This window comes from Melopsittacus undulatus, chromosome 4, assembly GCF_012275295.1.
Source record: "Melopsittacus undulatus isolate bMelUnd1 chromosome 4, bMelUnd1.mat.Z, whole genome shotgun sequence".
Lineage (NCBI taxonomy): Eukaryota > Metazoa > Chordata > Aves > Psittaciformes > Psittaculidae > Melopsittacus > Melopsittacus undulatus.
In genome coordinates this window covers 76,296,254-76,318,859 of record NC_047530.1, presented here as the reverse complement: position 1 = coordinate 76,318,859, position 22,606 = coordinate 76,296,254, and the positions used below count along the sequence as shown (strand labels likewise).

Sequence of the window (22,606 nt, the reverse complement as noted above, 5' to 3'; positions counted from 1 at the left end):
AAATACAAATGACCCAAATACTTGATCTAAGTATTCTTTCTTTGTAGTGAATTTCTACCTGTTGAAGGAAAGAGCAGGTATACTTGAGTAATTGCTTGCCCAAAGTCAGTAAATTTAGCCTTTAATTAGATCTTTCTTTATTTGATATTTGTGGGTTTACTTTCTTGGTCGTAAGCAGACTGAAATAGTGATCTGATGAAGGAAAATGCAAATATTTATGGAACAACATACTTGAAATTGAACATTTATTTTGTGCCAACCACTGATCTCAGTCAGTAAGAATATTATCACCTTTTGGTATGTCTCAAGTAAAATTACACCTTTTACCAATATCTGGTTTGATTTAATACTGAAAAAGGAATGCAAAGTTTTTAAGTTTCAGCTATTCTTTATGGTACATTTTCTCATGAAACAATACAAAGAAAGTAGCTCTTGACAAGTCACATTTTTCTGCACAGTGATCCCCTGTTAGAGACCTGCGAGACTACTGTAATTTCCTTCCCATTACTTTCAATGAATTCCATGCCCATGAAAGAGAGAATGGATAGTGGAGCCTGAGTTCTTTCACTACCCACTGTGTAGGTACTGAAAGGAGGATGAAGGTTTACTGTGGGATTCCTTACATTGCTCTTCTGCTATACATTAGCTTTAATCTTCCACTGAGCAAAATATAGGCATTCGTAACAAAAATAATGAGGGTTAGCCCTTTGGAGACTCTATGGTATGGGTCAGATTTACCTTTTGGTGTTCTGATGTAAAACACTGAGATCAGAGAAGTCACACCAATGTAAAACACGTGTGCATATGCACATACATACATATATATATATATATAGAGGCATGTATTTCCTTTCATTTAACAAACATATATAATTCAGACCTTAGCCTCTACCAAAATAAACCTTTGTTAACTTTAAATTGTTGTTTCTATCAGAGTTTTTATTAGCAGTGTCTCATTAACTGTAGAAAAACATCACTAGATAACCAACTGTAACATCTGCACAAAACTACTTATAAGTCTGACCATGCAAGCACCATGATAGCAACTGCAACCTTACAACAGACTTCTCTTCTGCTTAAAAATCTGAGCAGCCACGATGCGTGCATCCATTCCATGTAAATCACATGACCTAGAATGAGTTAACTTCTACTGCCAAAGCTACATATACAGTGCTAATTTGCTGGGGTTAATTTGCTGGAAAAAGTATTAGAATCAAGTCAAGTGTATGTGTGTCTCTGAGAAAGAAGATTTTGACTTGGTTGTTTATATGTAGGCATAGAAAGAAATCTGGAAGCAAGAGGATATGTGAAGGAAGAGGGAAAGGGTTACAGCCTCAAGTTTCCCAGGAAGCACAGCTTGCAGTTCTGCTGCAGAGAAGGTTTCTCCATCTGGTAAGCCTCCTGGAATGCCAGACTGGAGCAACCAGTCTGCAGGAGCTGTACAGGAGGACACCTTCCCTGGCCATCCATCACCACAGTCAGCTCGTACTGGTGCCACTACTCTTGCTTTTGTTACTCATCAGCCTCCAACCAGTCTGCTCTGTGACATGGACTGGCTGCACATAGGGGCATGCATACAGTGGTGGTGGTTGGTAAATCTGTTGAAAATGCAAGGATATAATATTGATGTGTAATATTCAAGTAGCGTGGGTCAATGTGTGAATGAGCCTGTGAAAAAAAAACATGGGAGAATTAAGGCAACTGTCAGAGCTACAAAGGGAGTTCCCTAAGCTTCTTCTTGTACAAGCTAAATTAGGATACGGGAAATGAAGGAATGCATTTTAGTGAAGCATTTCTAAACTGTGCAAAATATGGAGATGGCAGTTACTGTGAATGTATAATTGCAAGCCTTTTCCCCCTTTCCCCCCACTCCCCAAATAGAGATTCCAGTGACATTGACAGTAAAGAAATGAGCTGATAAATAGTTCTGCTTTAAGAAAGGGAATGTTTTAGAAAATTTAATTGTCTGTGCAAGAGTTGCATGTTATACCTGGAGACAAAATTCTACCACAGAGTATAAAATAGCCTTCCTTCATGCCCACATTGCAAACCAGCTTTAATATAGCATTTCTGATAATGCTTCCATACCGTGTGTGTGTGTGTTCTCTGAGGCATTCATTTGGCTGGCAAATTGGAAAATGGTTAACACAGTGATTGTGGGGTGTCATTTTTGTAGTGGAGAATGTGCGCCAGAAGAATTCAACTGTAACCACTAAATATTTGCTTAAAAATAATTTTAACCATCTGGACTCCTTTTTTCTTATTATTCTTATTCTTCTTTTGAGGTGGGGTCAGAAGGGAGTATTTTAATAGGAATGATTTGCGGTTACAAAATGAATTTGGTTATTTGGTTACCACCCCCATTTATATGATGACTACAAATAGTCCCCAACATTTGAAGTTTTAAAGAACCAGCAGATTTTTCTCTTGAGCTTCTGAAGCTGGAAAAGAGCTTACAAAAGACAATAAATTGTTCTTGATGGAATAAATAGTTTGTGGGGTTGCTATTGTTCCTCTTGACAATACACTAACATGTGCTAATAGAGGAAGAATTGAAGAGCTTGCATGGTACAGGCTTTTCTGCCAGGCTAAATTTTTCCACTTTGGAAAGGGAATCAGGTTCCCTGCTTGCCGGGCAGGGAAAATGCAGTGCTGGGATTCCCGGGAGCCAGCACCTGCTGCCCACTCCAACGCTGGGAGAGCTTTGGGGTGCCTGCTGCAGTGAGCTCAGCAGACATGGAGTGTGCTTTGGAGGAAACCCAAGAGTGAGATGCAAAACTGTCTCTAGACGAGCCTTATCAGAGTTTATGTTTCGGAGACGGGATGCCCGATATCATTTTCCTCAGCCAGAATAAGGATGCTTGCTAAAAGCAGGGTTGGAATAGAGTTTTCCTATCCTTAATACTTCAAAGGGGTTTGTGTGTGCGTGTGTCCTATTTAAGAGCATACACCTTGTTTTTATATATTCAAACTTCAGTGACAGATTATCCAGTTCTGAATCTAGTTAAACATAGTTAAATATAGTTGGTAGATGTACATGCTTCTGTGTTCTCTGTGTCTTGCCTTAGCATATTAAATGAATGGTTTATGGAGTCTGTTTTACATACATCTGTTGAAAGATTTTTATGATACTTTGAAATGCCTAGGTCTTAACAGCTACCTTTGTACACTAGTGATATACTAGCAGTTGTGCACAGGAGATAAAATAACCTAAGAAAATAGATAAACTTGCATGTAGCGCTCTTGCTTTAGTAGCTCTTTGATATACTTTTTCTCTGTTCTCTCATATACTGCAACACGGGTTTCATCCAACTCATTGTACATTAGGAACAATTTAGTATCATTTCATCTAAAATGTGAAAGTTTTATGTGGAGAGTAAATGTGTAGCCACAAGGTAAAATTAAAAAAAATATATTAGTCTCATCATTAAAAAAAAGCCTTTAAAGTTTCCATTATCCATTATGTCAGGTAGCAAATATCTTCTCAATGTAACTCCAGACATTAAATCTGTCAAGAGGCATGCAGTAAAATAAATGTCTGGGATACCTTCATAAACAAAAATCTTATTTCCATAATTCATACAGCTGGCTGGCATTTATTGGCACGTCAGGTGCAATGGGGACATTTCAGGAACATTAACATGTACAGCATCATTTGTCAACAAAGCAACAATGTAAGCAAATCGTTCAGAACTCATACAGATTTACAGCTTTCTCTGCCAGCTGCTAATTACGGTGTGCTCTGCCTATTTGGTATGGTCTTTTTTATTGGAAAATGACAAAGGGGTTATGGTATCCCAGTTTGGAATATAGATGCGTTTTTAGTAATAATGTGAGTGGTAATATGACTACACAGCCTGGAGTTTTGATCTAGTTGCACTAGTCTTATATTGGCCGATTTTGATTGATGAAGGACAAAGAGAAAATCACAGTGATATTTACTTACTAAGAGTAAGTAACCTCTGCAAACAAAGAAATAATAAAATACCAGAGTGTCAAAAGAAGTATCCTTGCTTCAATATTCTTTTTTCCTACCAAACATGACAGGGAAAATTCAATTCTAGCTGAAAACCTGTTCTTTTTAATGAGTAATGTTTAGCAAGCTCTATGTATTACAAACCGGGAAATATAATTTGAACATTACCGAATCCACTTTGATAAATAAGAAATAAACTTTCAGTAGTTTAAACAATTGAAAGTTTAAATGAAAGTTAACAATACCATCTGTAAGGGCCAGAATAAGTGTTAATTATCTACTTTCAACATCCTCTGTGTCTGTCTGTGTTTCTCTCCCTTTTTTTGTTTGAGTGTGTATGTTTACGAATGCATGTGTCTTTGCAAGTTAATGACAGCAGGTCAGTTTTATTTCCAGGCTTCAGTCAGTTTGTATTTCAGTCTCGTAAAATTATAATTAGTAGAGCTTTATGCTTCAAATGTATAAATTAAATATGCTTTCATAATGATTATACCTGTTACTCAGCCAAAGGTAAGAGGATTCTATTAGCTAAACACATATTAAGACACCTAATAAAATTCAGTATTCAGTTCTATTTCTTAGTTTCAGTTCATGAACAGTAACCACTATTTTGAGTTAAGATCTTGACCATTTATTTTAAAGAAAAAACTAATTAGACCATATTATGGATTAATCCCTTGCCAATTTTAATTTTTTAAATCAAAGTAATTTTAGACTTGGGAACTACATAATTTTATGCAAAGGAAGTATGTTTTGCCAACCTTATTAAAATCTTTAAGGGCTATATTTCTATAAGCTTCCAAAAATTATCCCACAAAAATGTGTGGGTGCACCCATCTGTAAAAATGAATGGGCAGCTACAAACATAATTATCCAGTTTTGCACATGCAAATGTAGGTGTTTAAGCACAAATTAGCTGACCCCCAGGTTCCACTGGTACATTTTCATGAGCTAATTAATAATATTCCCTTGAATTCAATAATACAGGTTAAAATACCCAAAGATTTTTAGAGAAAATAATAACTTTTCTCTAAAATATCAGAGATCACTAAATTCTTTGAAAATGCTACTGTTACATCAATAAAATGAGGTATAGCTTAGTACTGGTATTTGGGTATTCTTACTGTTTTAACAACTATATGACTTTTCACTCTAATAAATGCTATTGGCTCCAGCTCCAGAGCAGCTATTGGCTGATGATGCTCCTCCAGAAGCAAAATGCTCATGTTCCTAAAGGAAGAACTACTGCACCAAGATTATAAAAACTTTACCATCAACCTAATTCTGTATGAGCAATCATCTGAACAGAAATTATTTTGTATTAAAAGCAATTTACCCATCTGGAAGAACAAAGATGCTTGCAAATGTTGAAATGACTGACTGTTATCCAACGCTCAGAGAAAGAAAGCTAAAAACCCAAGTACTTCTGAGGTACCTGGCCTTGATTTTGTGTCTGGAAACAAAATACATTGAAGAGCTCTTCCAAACAACAAGGAAGTTCACTGGCACCTTGTTTTTGTGCTCCCCACCTGCTGATGCTGTCACCCACCACCACCCTGGCAGGCTGCACAGAAGTTTCTGAGGAAAGGGGAGCAGTTGTAAAGTTTCTTGAATAATAGATGGAAATTAATGGCTGCAGCGCCTCGGTAGTAATTGTGTGGCTATTCTGGAAGAGCAGGATGTTTGGGAAGGAGTGAGCTATGGGGATGAACCTTGATACAAATTTTGTGGGGTGAAGGAGGAAGTCAGAAGTGAGAAGGGATGAGACGTACGGCATTTGAGGGGATATGAGTTTCCTGGATGTGGGGCTGTAGTGTGTCTTTGCACTGCTATAGGGGTTTATGGATAATGAGAAAATAAACATTTAGCACAGAGCTTGAAAAGACAGGCTTATGACCTCTTAAATTCACATATATCCCCAATATAGTACTCAGATGTAACAACACTACTGAAAGTCCTAATACACTGAGACCAGTTGATGAAAAACTAACTTTATACTGTAATTCCAGATAGAATGAGTTTATTATTTGTGAATTTTTTCCATGACTTTGTACATGCGAAGAGGAAGTTTAGACATTCCTTGATCCACAGAGATTGCCTTTCTTCCTGTTCCCTTTGATTCCATTTGCCTAATAATAATGGGCATTATCTTATATCCATATTTAATTTTATTATGTCACTAGCATTGCAAGAAAAGGATGTTCTTTTCAAACTTTGTAATGCATTTAGTATTTCACTAGTCGTCAGTTAAATCAATTTTTTCCTTTATTGGATCTGAATTATAAATCAACTAGTCATTGTATGGGATACTGTATATGAATGTACAGTATATCATTATGATGTATCCTATAATAATGTTTCTTAGACATGAAAACTAAAGATGGTGGTTTAAAGTGCTGAGAGAGAAAAAATTGGAAACATCTGTTAGTAGGAAGTAGAAAAGAATTTTCATTAAAGTTTGTCAAGTGTATTTGATAGGAAGAACCACTGGGATGGATTCTGCCACCCCTTACATCCACTCCAATATCCAGAGTGTTTTTCTATCATCTTGTCTAGAGAAGGCAATATTATCAGAGACATTAAAAATATAGCTCTGTACTTTAGGTAAGGAACAGTACAGCAGCTCAAGAAACCCAAGACCCAGGGCAGAGAGAGAATTCACAAGTTTCATGGAAAAAGAGATGTTACAATATGGCCTGTGCTGGTCTTCATACATGCAGGGGTAATGACAGCTGTTTTACTCTTAAAGTCAGTATGTCTTGTATGGAAGAAGTGGTGTGGGACAGTTTGGGGTTAAAGCTCTTTTCTTTCCTGCTGTTCACTGCTTGCAAGAAGATGACTTTAAAACAAAAAAAAAGAAAAAAGAAAAAAGAAAAAAGAAAAAAGAAAAGAAAGAAAAGAAAGAAAAGAAAGAAAAGAAAGAAAAGAAAGGAAAGGAAAGGAAAGGAAAGGAAAGGAAAGGAAAGGAAAGGAAAGGAAAGGAAAGGAAAGGAAAGGAAAGGAAAGGAAAGGAAAGGAAAGGAAAGGAAAGGAAAGGAAAGGAAAGGAAAGGAAAGGAAAGGAAAGGAAAGGAAAGGAAAGGAAAGGAAAGGAAAGGAAAGGAAAGGAAAGGAAAGGAAAGGAAAGGAAAGGAAAGGAAAGGAAAGGAAAGGAAAGGAAAGGAAAGGAAAGGAAAGGAAAGGAAAGGAAAGGAAAGGAAAGGAAAGGAAAGGAAAGGAAAGGAAAGAAAAGAAAAGAAAAGAAAAGAAAAGAAAAGAAAAGAAAAGAAAAGAAAAGAAAAGAAAAGAAAAGAAAAGAAAAGAAAAGAAAAGAAAAGAAAAGAAAAGAAAAGAAAAGAAAAGAAAAGAAAAAAGAGAGGAAGTCAAAGATGTTTGAGAGTCAAAGGTATTTGGAGGCATCTAGTTAGGATGTTTCACCACCCAAGGCAGTGTGAAAGAAATGGCAAAAAACTTCCTGCATAACATTGTTTAGCTTAATTGTACAGAAATTCATTTAAGCAGACATAATGTCTACTTAAGGAAGATCAAGAAAGGCCATTTTACATGTACACAGGGGCAGTACTTTGTGGTATTGCCCGAAGTAGGGATTCTGTCCCTGCCAAGCTGATGGGTTACTGCTCTATTTTTGCAAACCCTGCTCAGTTGTGGGTGCTTCCAGCACCACGTCGCTGCAGGAGCTGGAGTGGGCACCAAGAGGAAAACACAGTAGTTACATGCTCATCCCATTCACATGTCATTTTTGCATGCTACCAGAGGCATCTATGCATGTGTGCTGGTGTCTCACTCACTTTATAACTGCTCAGGCACAATAAGAAATAACTTCTGCATCCCTTGGAAGAATAACAGAAGCACAGCCTGCAGCCTTTGCATTTACCCAGCTGCAGCATGGACAACTCATGCATCCTCCTGCAGGTGTAAGAGTTTAAAAGCCACTATCTCACCTTGCCTTTGCCGTCTTTTCCCATTTCTTCCCACACTGAGTGGTCTCTGAGCCCTGTTGTTTCCATGATGATATGCAGAACTATAAAATCAGATATAGCAGCTGCAGGGCCCAGCGTGAATTACCCCCAAGCCAATAGAGAACAGAATATTGCTTATTGATTTGGCCTAGTCTGTTGTGTAGCTGATGAAGAACAAACTAATACAAATAAAATGAATCAATTGGATGCTGGCTGTGGGCCTCAGTGAGTCACATGAAGTAGGTTTCTGATATCCTTTATCATCACACACAGCCAGTGAAACAAGAGTGCTACTGTCTTCTGCTGGCGCAGAAAGTTACCTCGGGCTATTCTGAAAAATGCTTTTTTCTTATTTTTAGACCTGAATCAGCCCATGCTAGTAAATGTATTCTTGTGAATACAGATCCTACTTTGTTGTAATGCTCATGGGAAAGCGGTAGTGTAACCTGTTTGGATGCAGCTGCAGACCACCTGTAGAGAAAGTCAAATTAGGAAGAGACCCCACTGTTCTTTGCATTAATGCTTTTTGTGTTGTGGCTTGACTCCCCTCTCCCTCCCCCTTCGATGTAGCTTTCTCAAATGTAGAGATAGAACATTTTAAGACCTTCTGTCCCTTTAAGGCATCTTGTGATTGAAAGAAGATTTGAAAGACTGCAAAAACTGCCCAGTCACCAGAGACTGATAGTGTGCAAGGAGTCTTTAACACTTTTAGGATGACTTTTACTCTTGGTCTTCTTGTAGATTTGGGGGTTGTTGGTTGGGGGTGGTGTGTTTTGTTCTGTGCTTAAAGAGCACATTTACATCTCCCTCAATTAATCTGCATGTTAGGGAAATCTAACTTTTGAATTTAAAAAAAAAATGTTTTTCAAGAATTAAAGCCCTAACTTGACACACTTTTTGTTTCATTGTGTCTAAATAAAAGACCTAACAAACAAAAGAAAATGGAACTCCAATTGCAGTGACTGTACATCCTGCATATCCACACAAACACATGTATATCTAGCTGATCCTGCTTAGTGACACTGGAATTCCCTTTGCATACAGATTTGTCTGAGTTCAGGACAGAGGCATAGCTAGGCACATAAGCCAACTGTTTTGAGGAGATTATGGGTCCTTGGTATAAGAAGTGGTTTTAGTTAATTCTGTCAGTTGCAACCTCTTAACACTCTTGGTATCAGTAATTTGTAAGTACGTTAGGCTTTTATTCATTTACCAGGTAGTATTTTGTTGCATGCTGATGCAATATTTTATTTTATGACACACAAAAACTGCTTGTAATGAAAATTTCATGTCATTGCTTCTTTTCACTCCATTTCTTCACAGATGAATCCCACTGTTTTACTAACCGTTGATGTACTAGTTAACACAGACAGAATTTGTAGATGGAAGTAATGTCATCAAGTGTTGCCTCACTTTAAATTCCTTCCTCTCGTTGGTGGTATCAATGTTCACTTTAAAGACACTGATGATACTGAATTAAATTTGTATTTATGTGTAGGGTCATGTGTACTTAAAGAAGTTTCTGTGTAACTTTTCCCTAATTGAAATTAGATTGAAGTGTTTCTGTGTACACTGCGACTTAATGGTGACAACGTTGAGCCAGCTTCGAAGCTCAGATGCATGGCACGCATCCCAAGAAATCTGCTATGATGCTCCCACATACATCTATGCATATTTTTATGGTACAAGAGACATAAGGTGTGGAAAAGGAGCAGTCTCTTTAAGGGGGATGTGGCAACCCTATCTGCCAGTCATCTTGCCTCTGCTGTTCTATTCCTTTTACAGCCATTCTGCTTTTCTGGTATCTACAACATCTTTACATACATGTTTAATGTCTGTACAGCTATTGAAACCCATAGGAAATTGAGAGGGCATAAGGGCAATGGACCAGTAGCAGTGTTCCCTTGTAAAAATGCTTTTTTGTCTGATTTGGGGATGGATTGCTCACTGATGAATGGGGATCTTATACTCTAGATAATGTAATATATGGTCTGCAAACCATTTTGGGAATCAGTCTGAAACTGTGAATGTGAGGGCCCAGTGATATTACGAGATTTCGCCATGAAATACCTACATCACTGTATTTTGACTCAGTGCAAGAAGACTGGTGCACCCTCCTCTCTATAACACATATGTAGAATATGGAAAAATAACTTCTCATTGGGAGAAGTGTTTTGACTGGGAGCTTAATTTATAGTGGCTCATAGAATTGCAGTGTGAAATAAGCAATGTCCTTGAACATTTTTCATGCTCTTCTAAGTGACTCTTTAGAAAGCATTGGTTTCCCTTGTAAAAATCATCAGACTTTTTCAAAAAGAAGTACTAGTCTAGGCTAGTAATCATCACAGTGCTTTAAATACTAGAGGATAATTAATTACATGAATTAATTAAATATGTTTCAGGTATAATAACAAAGTTGAGGAAAATTGCCAAATATTAGCAAAGCTCCAGAATTTAACTACTTTGTGTTGCATGCTGTTTTAATGACTGTGATTTAAAAAATACGCATAATTCCAAAGAGATCACATGTTTCACATAATAAAAATTACTGTGACATAAAATATATATTTTCTTTAAAAGTACTTGTAATATCAAAAAGACTGTGAAGTATTAGCCATTTAATACAAATTTATCTTTTCTTCCAGATGATTACATTTTCATTTTAATTGCTCACATTTCCCATTCTGATCTTAATGTTTTATAATAGTGAAGACGTGCCATAAAGAAAAAAAGAATTGTTAGTTAACAGTCTTCAGAAGTCCTAATTTGGCCAGTGTGTTCTGCTGCAAAGTCTTGGAATGCTGTCTTGCAGTTTCAAAAGTGATATTATTTAGCTTCCCAGAAACTATTATGCCTGGAGGATGCCATGAGAACAAGAGCTGCCTTGTTAACAAGTAGAAAACTCTCAAAACCAAGATAGGATCCTGATATAAATAATAATTTAGATGCACAGAGCTACGTTCACAACCACAGTAATGTAATTCATTTACATCTAGTTATTACTTATCTCCACCCGAACTACTAAGTTCAGGAATGCAGCTGCCTTGTGCCTTGTGACTCATGGGGGTTAGGGAAGAATGACATCACCAAATTTAAGCCCATTACCATGCTGACATAGTGGCACCTTGTTTTCCCTTCTGCAGATAGAGAGAGGATTGTGTACTACCCCCCATTCTTCCAAAGAATACCTTTTTTCCCCTTTCAAGCAGCTGCTATATGAAGGGTTGCAAATGTCACTTCAACTAATGATGAATGATGCTTGACCCTTGGACCTGTTACTATGAATTTTATGCAATGCTAAATTAATATGAAAGATCTCTGCTAGAAGACTTGAGCTATTATGCATGCAGCATAAATGATATGTTAAACAATCCAAATTTTTTTCTCACAACCATGGTAAAATGCATAGCTGCTTTAACATTTTGATGTGTATTTCCACTTAAGATTAGTATCTTTTAGTTCTAAAAATATTTTTGGTAAGCAAATGAGTTTGCGAAAAACATTGTCAAAAGGGCAACTGGCCCACATGTCTTTGTTGTTCGCATTTGAATATAATTAATTATGTAAAGCAATAGTTAGTGGGAGCTTAACAATTAGAAGAATCTGTCAAGTAGTCACACGGAAATTACTAACTAATTAAACTACTGGTCTTTTATTGTTTCAGGAAGCAGTACAGAGTGTCATTATTTTATCTCATAAGTTCATTATTATTGCATATCACATTTTCAAGCAATATATGCTTCCAAGTAGACTAATACGTAAATAACCCTCCTGGTAATGTCACAGTGCACAAAAGTGTTTGAAATAAAAACACCTGTTTTAATTGGTATTCAGATGTGTGCAGTTAAAATACGATAATCCTCTTGCAGTTACATGACATTCTTAAAGCTTTGAACTTCCATCTGTATCTTATATTATGATGTTTCAGGATTGTCGTGACTTAATTATATTAACTTTGGAAACATTGCTTGCATTTAGAATAAAAAAAATCAGCTTGAATAGCCAGGAAAGCAGATGCTGTCTTTCTTGTCAACTGCTCTGTTGTGTATTGCCTTGAAACTTTTTATAAGATTCTGTATCCAAAAAGAAGTAAAAATCTCCATTTACTTGAAACATTAATCAATATTTTAATACTTTTGGGTCCCTCCCATAAGAAATATATTTCATATTTTATGTTGAAATTCTCCTGTTATTGCAGGTCCATTCACAAGACTAATTTGAAGAATAGGAAAAATCCCCATACTGTAAAGTTTAAAATTTGTTTCAAAGCATATGTTTTCTCTTTTGAAATATATGCGTGTAAGTTTAGGTACAATAAGAGGAACTGAAATATCACAACTAGAATGCACATCCAGATAAAACTTGTAAAAGGGAAAGGTAGGTACAAATATTTTGTTAATGTGGCAGATCTGCATTAGGTTATACCAGAGCAAGAGAAAATGCAAAACATGGGTGTGCATGTGAGATGAAGGAAAATGTATAAAGTTAGAGACAATTTGACAGATACGTGAGAGGCTGTGTCTTCTCCTTACATTTAAGACTGCAAGGTGTGTGTGTGAAATGGAAAACATCATGCCACTGAGTCACCCATATTTCATTACACACCTTCTTTGCAAAGGAGGAGCCATACTTTACCAAGTGTGCTTACATTTGCCCTTCAGTATTTATGCATATTCTATTGCTTGGCAAGAGAAGGTATAGCTGCACATGTGGAATTGCACATGGCAGGGTAGATGGAGTTGGGTTTCTTTTAAGCCCACACTGACCTTGAAATGTCAGTCTTTTGGTTAAAAAGACCTAGGCAAGGTCTCAAATGTTTCTGTGTACTCAGCTCTTAATTCCACCAGTCAGGTAAGTACATGTGTTTCTTGAACACATGCTTAATCATAAACTTAGGGCTTCCATATTTTCAAAAGCCTCATATTTCTCAAACAAAAGTTATTTTCATTGTCACAAAAATTTCAATGCAGGCACTGTGCAACAGAAGCTAAAATATGCAGACTAACCCATGCCTGGATCAGGACACAGGCCAGCATCTGATTCTGAGCTGGTATGTCTTCACAGTGGATGCAGATCTGAAGTTAAGGAATTTGTGTGAAAAAAAATAGTACTTACCGAAAATCTTACCTGTTCATGTGATTCTCAAAATGTGTAAAAATATTTCAAAATTCATGTTAGTATTAGCACTATTATTTCCAAAAGACATTTCTTTAACATTTGGAAGTCCTTTAGTGCACTTGAAGATATATTTGTTTTAGCAACTTATATAATCCCCTCCTATTTAAAGTTTTGTTTTAAACACACAATTATCATCTCATATGCCCTGATTCAGTAAGCACTTAGAAGCATTCCTATCTTTAACAGCATAGCTAGTCTCGCTAATATCCAGGGAATGGAATTAGAGCTTCAGATATTAGCAAAAAGTAATGCAAATCAGAATTAAGCAACATGGTTTTGAAGTAAGTTGACTGAGGACTTTATTTCTTAGACTTAATGTGAAAGTTTGAAAAAAAAAATCAAAGCAAGCATTACTGATGTTAATAATTATTTTAAAAGTGCATAAAGTTTAATATTTTAGTCTGGTAACTAGAATGAATTAGACATTGAAATAATTGAAATAACCTTCCAGTAAGGCTAGTGAAGAAAAATCCTAACAGTTTTTAGACAGAACCATCAGCAAAAACATTATATATATTAGCATAAGAATAGTATTATTGTTGGGTTTAGCATCCTAGTCACATTAATTAAAATGGATTAATTAATCTGCATTGTAGAATATGAGTGTTACCAAGCTGATGATTTATTTGGATGTTACACCTTTGCCTTTCATAGTGTAACTTTCAACACAGGCAAGCCTACATTTAATGTGGGACTTGGCTGTTGAAACTTACTGCCTTGTGTCTGTGCAGGAATCTACATGACATGAAGTGATATTTGCTGTCCTGTATAGTGTCACAGATCATATAGCTGATAGCAAATTATCATGCTAGGTAACAATTTCAGCCAAAATTTTGTGAACTGAACTGGGGGAGATGGCACATGAGTTATCCTTAAGACCCAAACACAGGCCTGGGTTCTCTGGCTTGTGTTTTCAAAGCAACTCACTTTATTACTAATAGAAGAATTAAGTAATGCCTAAAGCAAGGTGCAAATATTAAAATGCTAGTTTGAAAGTATTTAACTGTCCTTTCTTTTTGAATAACTTGAATAAAGTATCTAAATGACCTCCTCCTAACCAGAAAAGAATATAGAGAAGAAATTAAGCTTTATTGGTAAATTAAAGCCCAAATCCCATGGTTGATGAAAGATATGGTCCGTTTGAAATAGTTATAGTTTCAGACTTTCTCTTCTACAATCAGCGGGTGGAGACCAACATAATCCAATTAATTGTAATTCCCTTTTGTGGCACTGGTACAGTGGTGAATGATATAGTAAGTCCATTGAAGTCTTATCTTTGGTCAGATAATCCAAATGGATTCATATTATGAAACAGTCCTTTATAAAAGTTGTGATGAACAGAAGTATTTTGACTTTAGTGAACCAAAAGATAAATTCCATGCAAAATAAAATATTTTGTCCTTGACATTTACAGAGCTTGTATATACCTGATTTCATGTAAGAATACTTCTTTCAGCTGGTGTATTTCAAAGAGGCCTTTCATTAAATAATAATAATAATGAAAAAATAATACAGAATTTGTTCTCTGGATATGATATCCTATAAACTGGTGTGTGAGAACAGAGATTTACATGTATGAGTAACCTTTATTCTTGTAAACAGTTTCATCAAAATAAATAGGGTTAAAGATATACTGAATATATTAATTATATATTGAAAATTATTTGTTTCTATTTTTTCTAATATAACTATAAACCAATATTGATAAACATTACAACTGTAAACAATTCATATAGGCATGTTCTTTTTCTGTATTGCAAATGGAGTAGGGAAATTGCTTAATTTTAGCTTGAGCTTTGATCTATTTACATTTGGAAGTAATTTACATAGAGGAAGTCATAATGATCTTTATTGTTTTGTTAATTATTTCCTTTGATTATTGAAACTCACTCACTGAGGCACAAGCTTATTGTTATTGGGGTCACTCCCAATAACATATCTGGCTATGTGCAGTAGGTAAATATTGGGTGGTATTCTTGGGTTTGGAATTGTTTTTGGTGAGACCCTTTTAGTTTAACAGTCACTGGAGACAGGACTGATTTAATGCATCAACAGTCTGATCCAGTGCTACAGATTTTGTATTTCTCCATTCTTTTAAAGCTGTCCACATCAAGCCCACATTATGGCAGGAGTATTTTCACTCATAGCATGTTGAAATCTCATATTTTCTAAAGGATACTGAGATACCATTTGTGGGAGACACCACGCTAGACCATATATTGAGGTCAGATCTATTCAGAGAGTCTCAAAAATACTTTTTTTTTTCTTTCATTTTTATTTTCCTTAACGTGTCTGGTTGAAATTTAATACAAAGAATTTTCACTCTTTGGAGTACATTACATATGAAATAATTTATGACCCATGAATCACAAGAAGGCAGTGAATAAGGTTTCAGATAAGTCTGCCAAATATTACAAAACACTGTGTACAGATTTTTGGACTATGAAAAGGCTTTTGACAAGAATGGAAATAAAAGCAGTGTTAGAAACAGCTAGAAGGGGAAGAACAGAAAAGCTACATGACAGAATCCTAAAGCACTCTGAGTTAGTAGTACAATTAAGACAGTATGAATCTGAACATATTTTTGGACTATGAAAATGGGACAGAGGCTCATTGCTTGAATCCTCTCTCTTAGATCTTGAGAACCTTCAATTTGTTTAAAATATAAATTTGTGGACACAGATACACAAAATTCTGATAAAAGTCCTGGCTTTTATGAGAAAAATGGGCAAAAATAAAAAAAGAGAAAAATCCTCTAAAATTAGATTGCAGAAAAGCTTACTGGAGAGCAATTACACAATAAAAAAATGATAATAACAGATTTGAAGTTGAAAGGGAAATATTTACCTTGACTAATATATGTATACACAACATATGACTAAGTGAGGAAGATCAAGCTAAAAGTAGAATTCAGAATGGACATTTGCCTTTGAATATTAAGATGTATTATGAAAAGTAATTTCCTGATCTAGGCAAGTATTTGATATTTGTGTTCTGCAGTCTTGGGTATATGAAACAGAAATACTAACATCCACCTAGAAATTGGAATAAAATCCATTAGTTTGCACACAGAAATGAGAAGGTCATTAGTCTGTTTCAGAGTAAAGAGGGAAGAATAAAAAGAAAAAAACCCAACAAAACAAAACAATGTGTTTTTTAACTACTAGGAAGTAACTGAAGTTACTTTTCAACAACTAAGTAGAGAGAATTTGATAGAAGACAGAATCTTATCAGTGTATGACAAATTTAATTTTCACTCAGCATAGCAATTTGATTTCTATTAGTTGCAGATCTCCCAAGCTCTCAACTGAGGCTGAGAAACTTCCAAAACCATAGGCAGGTACAAGCTGGGTAGGAATTCCTCCATCCTCTTCCCTTAACCCTTTCTTTAAACCCTTTGGGGTATCTTGAATATTTCTTTGAGTTCAAAGGAGTGATTTGGTGCTGCAGGTTTCAGATACTCAGGCTACATATAGCTGCTCCTACTCTGTGTTAGCAAGTCATCTCTGAGTGAGTCTTACAGAAGTATCTGTAGACAGGGAACTTTAATCTGCACTTTGAAGAGAAATATTGTATATTTAAAATCACTCCTTTTTCCATACAGAACAGTTGATTAAGCTAACTTTAATGAATTTTAAAAGTACTTGTAATTCTAATTACAGTAATTATTGCTTCAAATCCAAATGATAGAATATGCCAAGTCAAAACTAATATTGCTCTCATCTAATCCTGTTGCAGGTATTGGCAATGGACAATTAGAAGAGTATCTTAGTGATTATGCCCATTTCTGGCTACCAAAAGTATTCTTCTTTCAGTACCATTACATATGTTTATGCTTCCAATTTCAAACAACAACTAATAGCATAGAAATTTCCCAACACAATGGCATCACTAGCTGACCACTTTTCTAAACCTTTGAACTACTCTTCATGCTTTCATGATGTACTGTTTCTGAAGTTCTCAAATGTACTGGATCTTCACAGAAACATTGAGTTGTTCATCCCTGTCTTACTCTGTGGACTTCAGTGGAACTATGTGAGGATTAATATTCTTTTTTTTTTTGTTTGGCACAGTTTGAGATTTAAGCGAGCAGTATTTGGTTGTTCTAGCATGCCCCCAGGTCAGCCAACTATCATTTCAAATAACTGAAATAAACAGCACTTCAAATGTACATAGAGATGTTCTGCTTTTTAACTTAAATTGCTGAGTAATTTGTGCCTAGGCTATATGGAAATGGGCACTTGAGTAATAAAGAAATGCTCAGGTATTATAACATCATGGTTTAAAATATCTGTTAAAATGGCATGATGTGTTCCTCTGGTAAAGAAGGAGTAATGCATGCAAGATTTCTTTTGCTGTTACATCCTTTGTAATTTGTCAATGGTATCATTGGATGGATTAAGCAGAAGCTACTTAAAAATACATTACAGATGAAATTTAATGACTTGCTAATCTGACATTTTTTTTTTTTGCTTAAACACAAAGTGTTTTGTTTAAACCCAAAGTGAAGGACTGTGCAGGCAGGACAGTGGACCTTCAAACTTAGCAAGGGAGAGAGGAAGAATTGTTTAGCTAGGAGAGAACTCACAAAAATCTGGCTGAATGAGTAAACTATAGCTTTGCACAGATTGAGACTTCTGCTGTACTATTTAATGAAAGTTCAAGGTATTGCATGCTATTTGGAGTGTGTATATAAAATGTAATGTCAGGACAGGATTTACTGGCAGTGGAGACAGCTAAACATCATGTGCCACATTCCAAGGGGTAAGCTCCTTGTCATATGATGAACAAATGCCTTGACCATCTCACAGCATCCCATTGCTGTTGTGTCTCCAGACATATCTGTGCTCTGTTACTGCTCTCAGTTGAGTGTGATCACTTTGAAAGAATCTGTTTGCCCCAAGATGGCTGCTATGTCTTTGCTCTAGTGATGAGAGAAGGTGTGGCTTTTAAAATGGACTTACTTCTATCGAACACACATACCTTTCAGTGTACGAATTACATATGGTTTTAAACTGAAAGAAGAGAGGACATTTGGATTGCATAGTAGAAAGAAATTCTTCTCTGTGAGGGTGGTGAGGCACTGGCACAGGTTGCCCAGAGAAGCAATCCCATCCCTGGAAGTTTTCAAGTTATCAAAGACACATCTCACCAAGGTCTTTAGACAGCTTTTTGAGGGCACAATCTCTATAGCAAACCCAGTTCTAGTTGTGTTTGCAAGAATTGCTTTCCCTGTTATTTAGGGTCACTCAGGGGATGCAGGAATATATAATAGCCAAAGTGAAGTAGGATTTCTGAATCTGGTGCTCTGGGATTTAGTGGCAGCGTGGGCAAAAGACAGTTTATAACTGGGAAAGTACCTGTATAAATTATCTTAGAAGAAAATTGAACAAGCAGTGCTCTCAAATGACTGTATTTTGTTCCTGGACATTAGTCTACGTAACAGGCAGGGCATGTGGTTAGAGGAACAGCATCCATTTTCTTTCAAAACTGAGTTCTCTGTACTGCCTAAGTTGATTTTCATATTTTCTTTGCTTTTTTTGTCTTTCTCTAATCTTACCATGCCTTTTTGAACAAGGATAACCTTATGATGGTATGCTTAAACTAAAGCTGAACTCCTCTTTCATTCTATTGCAGACATTGTGAGTGCCATTAAAAATGTGCATTGTTAAAAAGACTGATTTGCTAGGAATAATAGCAGAGTAACACACACATTCTCTTCACAAATGTATTGTATATTGATTTTTTTTTAATTAATAGCTTTGACAAATGTTGACACTATTTTTTTTAATGTGGTCTTTACATTATCAGCCCGAGTATTAGCATAAATTTCATGGGATTTTCTGGTCATGTTTTGTGTCTGTATCTAAGATATATGATATCAACTGGCACTGATGGTTGAACTAATCAAACACTACTGACAAGTTAGAGCAAATTTTTAGGACTGTGAGATTTTCAGCATCTTCCCAGATACAGTATCTCATGACTGAAAGCAGTCCTTGACTGTCAAGTTTAAATACCAGATTTGGGACTTAATCTTTATGTAAGCAAAAACACCCCAATAAAAAAAGATGTCTGTGTAAAGCCAAAAAGTCAGGTCCTCCCCTTAAACCTAGCCTGAAATGCATGTATGTGTTTGTTTATGGCCCTATTGCCATGGTATGTGAGTGATTCCAACCAGTGGGAACCAAACATGACTCCTAACTGAACGTACTTCTATTTTCTTTTTAATTCTTTTTTTTTTTTTACTTGGCATTTGTTCCTTCTAGCAAACATTTTTAAAAACTCACTTATTGCTAGAGGGAAAATTGACACCCTTTGCTTTCACGATGATACATTCCTAACACGTTTCCTTGAAGAGCTGGAAATGGTGCAAAAATCTGGTAAGATAAGTCTCTATAAAGCCTTGGAAGTCAAGCATTCCACTTTAGACATTTAAGACAAATGCATGGCAAAAACAACTTGGGTTTTTTTAAGGTTTCTACTTAAAGTTCTGTGCCAAAGCTACAGTACTTATACATTTTCTAAATGTGTTTTAAGCAATAAGTTGTACAACATTTTTAGAACATGTGTTAAGCTATTTCTCTAAGAATGAAGCTCTTAACAAAACATAAGCACTCTGCATGAGATCTTAGCAGCGAAGTGCTTAAAAGATAAAGTAAGAATTGGTACCATGGGAAGAACACCAGCTGTAGAGCACACAGGTCCATTATGAGAAGTATGGTAGTGGGTAGGGAGAAAATGATTTAATCAGGAGTAAAACCAATTTTATTATAAGGGCACGCAGGGGGTGTGGCACCATAGTGAGAGGGACATTTCAAAATATCTGACAGATTTCAACAATGTGAAAACCCACCCTGTTCTTTAAAGTGACAGTAAACCCCATCAGGTCTCTCTTTTTGATGCTATTGTTAACAGTTGACTGTTTAAAGCTGGCCTGCTAAGATGCTGTCGATCTAGTTCAATAGTGTGTAGCAAAATAAAAGGCTAATTGTTGAGATGCGATCAATCAAATATGATCTCAGAGTCTAAAGAAGATCCCCTCTGGTAACTCATTTGAGATCAAATAATTATTTTTATGATTGAGGTAATTCAATAAAAAAAAAGAAGCTTGAAACCAAAGAAGCAAGAAAGACAACTGAAATGTACAAGTCTGCCTTTGTTCCAGCTTTGTCTCATATTACTCCAAGTTAAGAAATTGGGTTCCTTCCTTTATTTGTATACATTTCCTGAATCCAGAAATTTAAAAGCATTTCATAATGTTTATTACATAAAAATTTAGAGATTACTTCATTTTGAATAAGATTTTCTGTCCAAAAGTAAACTCCATAGTGAGAAAACTATTGCATTAAAGTACCAACGATCTGGAGTTGTGGGTGTCCATGTGTCTCAAATACTTTTACTATTTTGTTTAAAACATTTCAATAAAGGCGCTGTTCTTGAAGCTAACTGAATTGGTAAACATAAAATTTCAGTGAGATTTAGTGAAACATTAGAGGATTATGTTGCTTCAAATTGAATTTTTTCAGTAGTTGTTATAATTGTTCCCCGAGTTGCATTCAAACTGAAATTTTCTAAAAAAGAGATTCATAGTATATGTGAAAAAAGCAAACTCCAGTTCTGGAGCAACAGAACTTGGAGAAAGTGTGTGTCCTGTTGTCTTGGACTAATAAGGATTTGTACTTTCCTAGAGTTTTATATGGATTATGATCTCACTGTTTATTATATTCTAACAGTATCACACTACCAGAATTAAAAAGAAAAAAACAAAACCAAAAGAAATAGAATAATCATCCAATCTTGTTTTATTTTTATTAGAAACTCTATTTTAGGATTTAGTTTCTTTTATATTTAAATTCCTTAGCTCAGTCAGGCTTCAAAAGAAAATGTTTTTTTGTTTGCAAAACAGTTTTGTAAGCACTTGTGGTTTGTCTTTAGTGTGTTATCATTTTTGACAGCTTTGCATAGCCTAGGTAGGCCAACAGGGGTCTGTCTAATATTGTTGCTGGGCAAATCTTTCTCCCAGAGATGAAAACCAAACAAAATATATTTAAAGCAGTAAGAAGGAATTAATATCCTTTTCTCACACTACTCTATTCCTTGCTGACATTACATTCAGGCAAAAAAAGGAGAAAAGCGTTACCCATTATTCCCTTGTACATAGCAAGGCTAACACATGTAAAGCAATAACTCATTTTCTATTGCCATGTTTAGCATATGTCTCCTGTTGGCTCAGCAAGGCCTTTAGGCCGGTCCCTTGAGCCGTCCATCGTTGGCAACTCTTAGCCCCTCGGCCTCAAAACCAATAGCTTTGAATCATGTTGAGCTGTGATGCTAATTTTCATACTGATGCATTATGGGAATAAATGTATCTGACACACTGTGTCAATGGTACTGTCTCTTTGTGTCTCTTGTTTTTTGTTAGCTGCATTCCTACAGATGGTATTCCATTGAAAATGTTCTCTTCCTACAAAAAAAAAAAAAAAGAGAAAAAAAACCCATGCACAGCACCAAACCTCTAGGTGCAGAAGGCTGTTAACGGTTGCTGATGATAGTAGGCAAACATTAACATAATAATTAGTGTCTTGTAATTGTTTCATTAAAACCAGTTGTTCCATTTCTCCTCGTGTTTTCCCAGAAGAGAAGCTGAATTTGGACGACAGCCAGTGGGAGGACATCCACGTTGTCACCGGAGCACTCAAGATGTTTTTCAGAGAGCTGCCTGAGCCGCTGTTCCCATACTGCTTCTTTGAACAGTTTGTGGAGGCGATAAGTAAGTACATCAGATACAGTAGAAGCTAGTGAAATAGCCTATTATATAAAAATAATAATAAACTTAAAAATAGGATAGAGGCATCTCAGTTCTGACTCACCTTCCGTTATTCATGATCCTGTCTTTTTATTGGTTTTAACTGCCTTTTATCTTGTGCAGTTTTTAGTTATTTAAGCAGAGAAAAAATATCAAATTAGTGATCTATAAATTTTGCATATGCAATTTAATGGTAGCACCTAAAATGGTTTAGGAAAGGAATTAAAATGTGTATGCATTCAAAATGTCCTAGGCTGATAATCCATATATCCCCAAACATGAGAGAGACTAATAATTGTGAATCATGTTAGAAGTTGCTGTCTTTATATTAATCAGAATGAAATGTGTGTGTTTTGTTCCACAAGGTTGCAGACTCTTGCTTTACAGTGATCACAAAAAGAATGCAAAAACATTCATGTTCTTATTTTCATACCTACCTTTGCTTTTTTTTTTTTTTAAGTTGGCAAGCATCAAAAGCATTTTCAAAGTCCAAGGTATTTATTCTGTTACATGTCTCTGAGATCTGTGTCCTGCAAGCTGTCTCTGTATTTATTATATATAGGTGTATTCTGTCAAATTACCAGGTTGGAAAAATCTTACTAAAAACCTGAATGATTTGGGGGTTTACTTCTTTTGGAAGAAGGAGTGGGGGGGAGATGGGGGAAAAAGAAGGATAGCTTAAAGT

At 35.7% G+C, this 22,606-nt stretch overlaps 1 protein-coding gene across 1 annotated transcript in view; it reads left to right on the top strand.

Annotated features, from left to right (window-relative positions):
- ARHGAP15 (Rho GTPase activating protein 15) overlaps positions 1–22,606 on the top strand; it is a 330,968-nt gene that overhangs the window by 245,160 nt on the left and 63,202 nt on the right. The window contains exon 12 of the mRNA XM_005153752.3: positions 21,751–21,885. Coding sequence (XP_005153809.1) covers positions 21,751–21,885 — 135 coding nt within the window. The remainder of the gene's footprint in view (positions 1–21,750; positions 21,886–22,606) is intronic.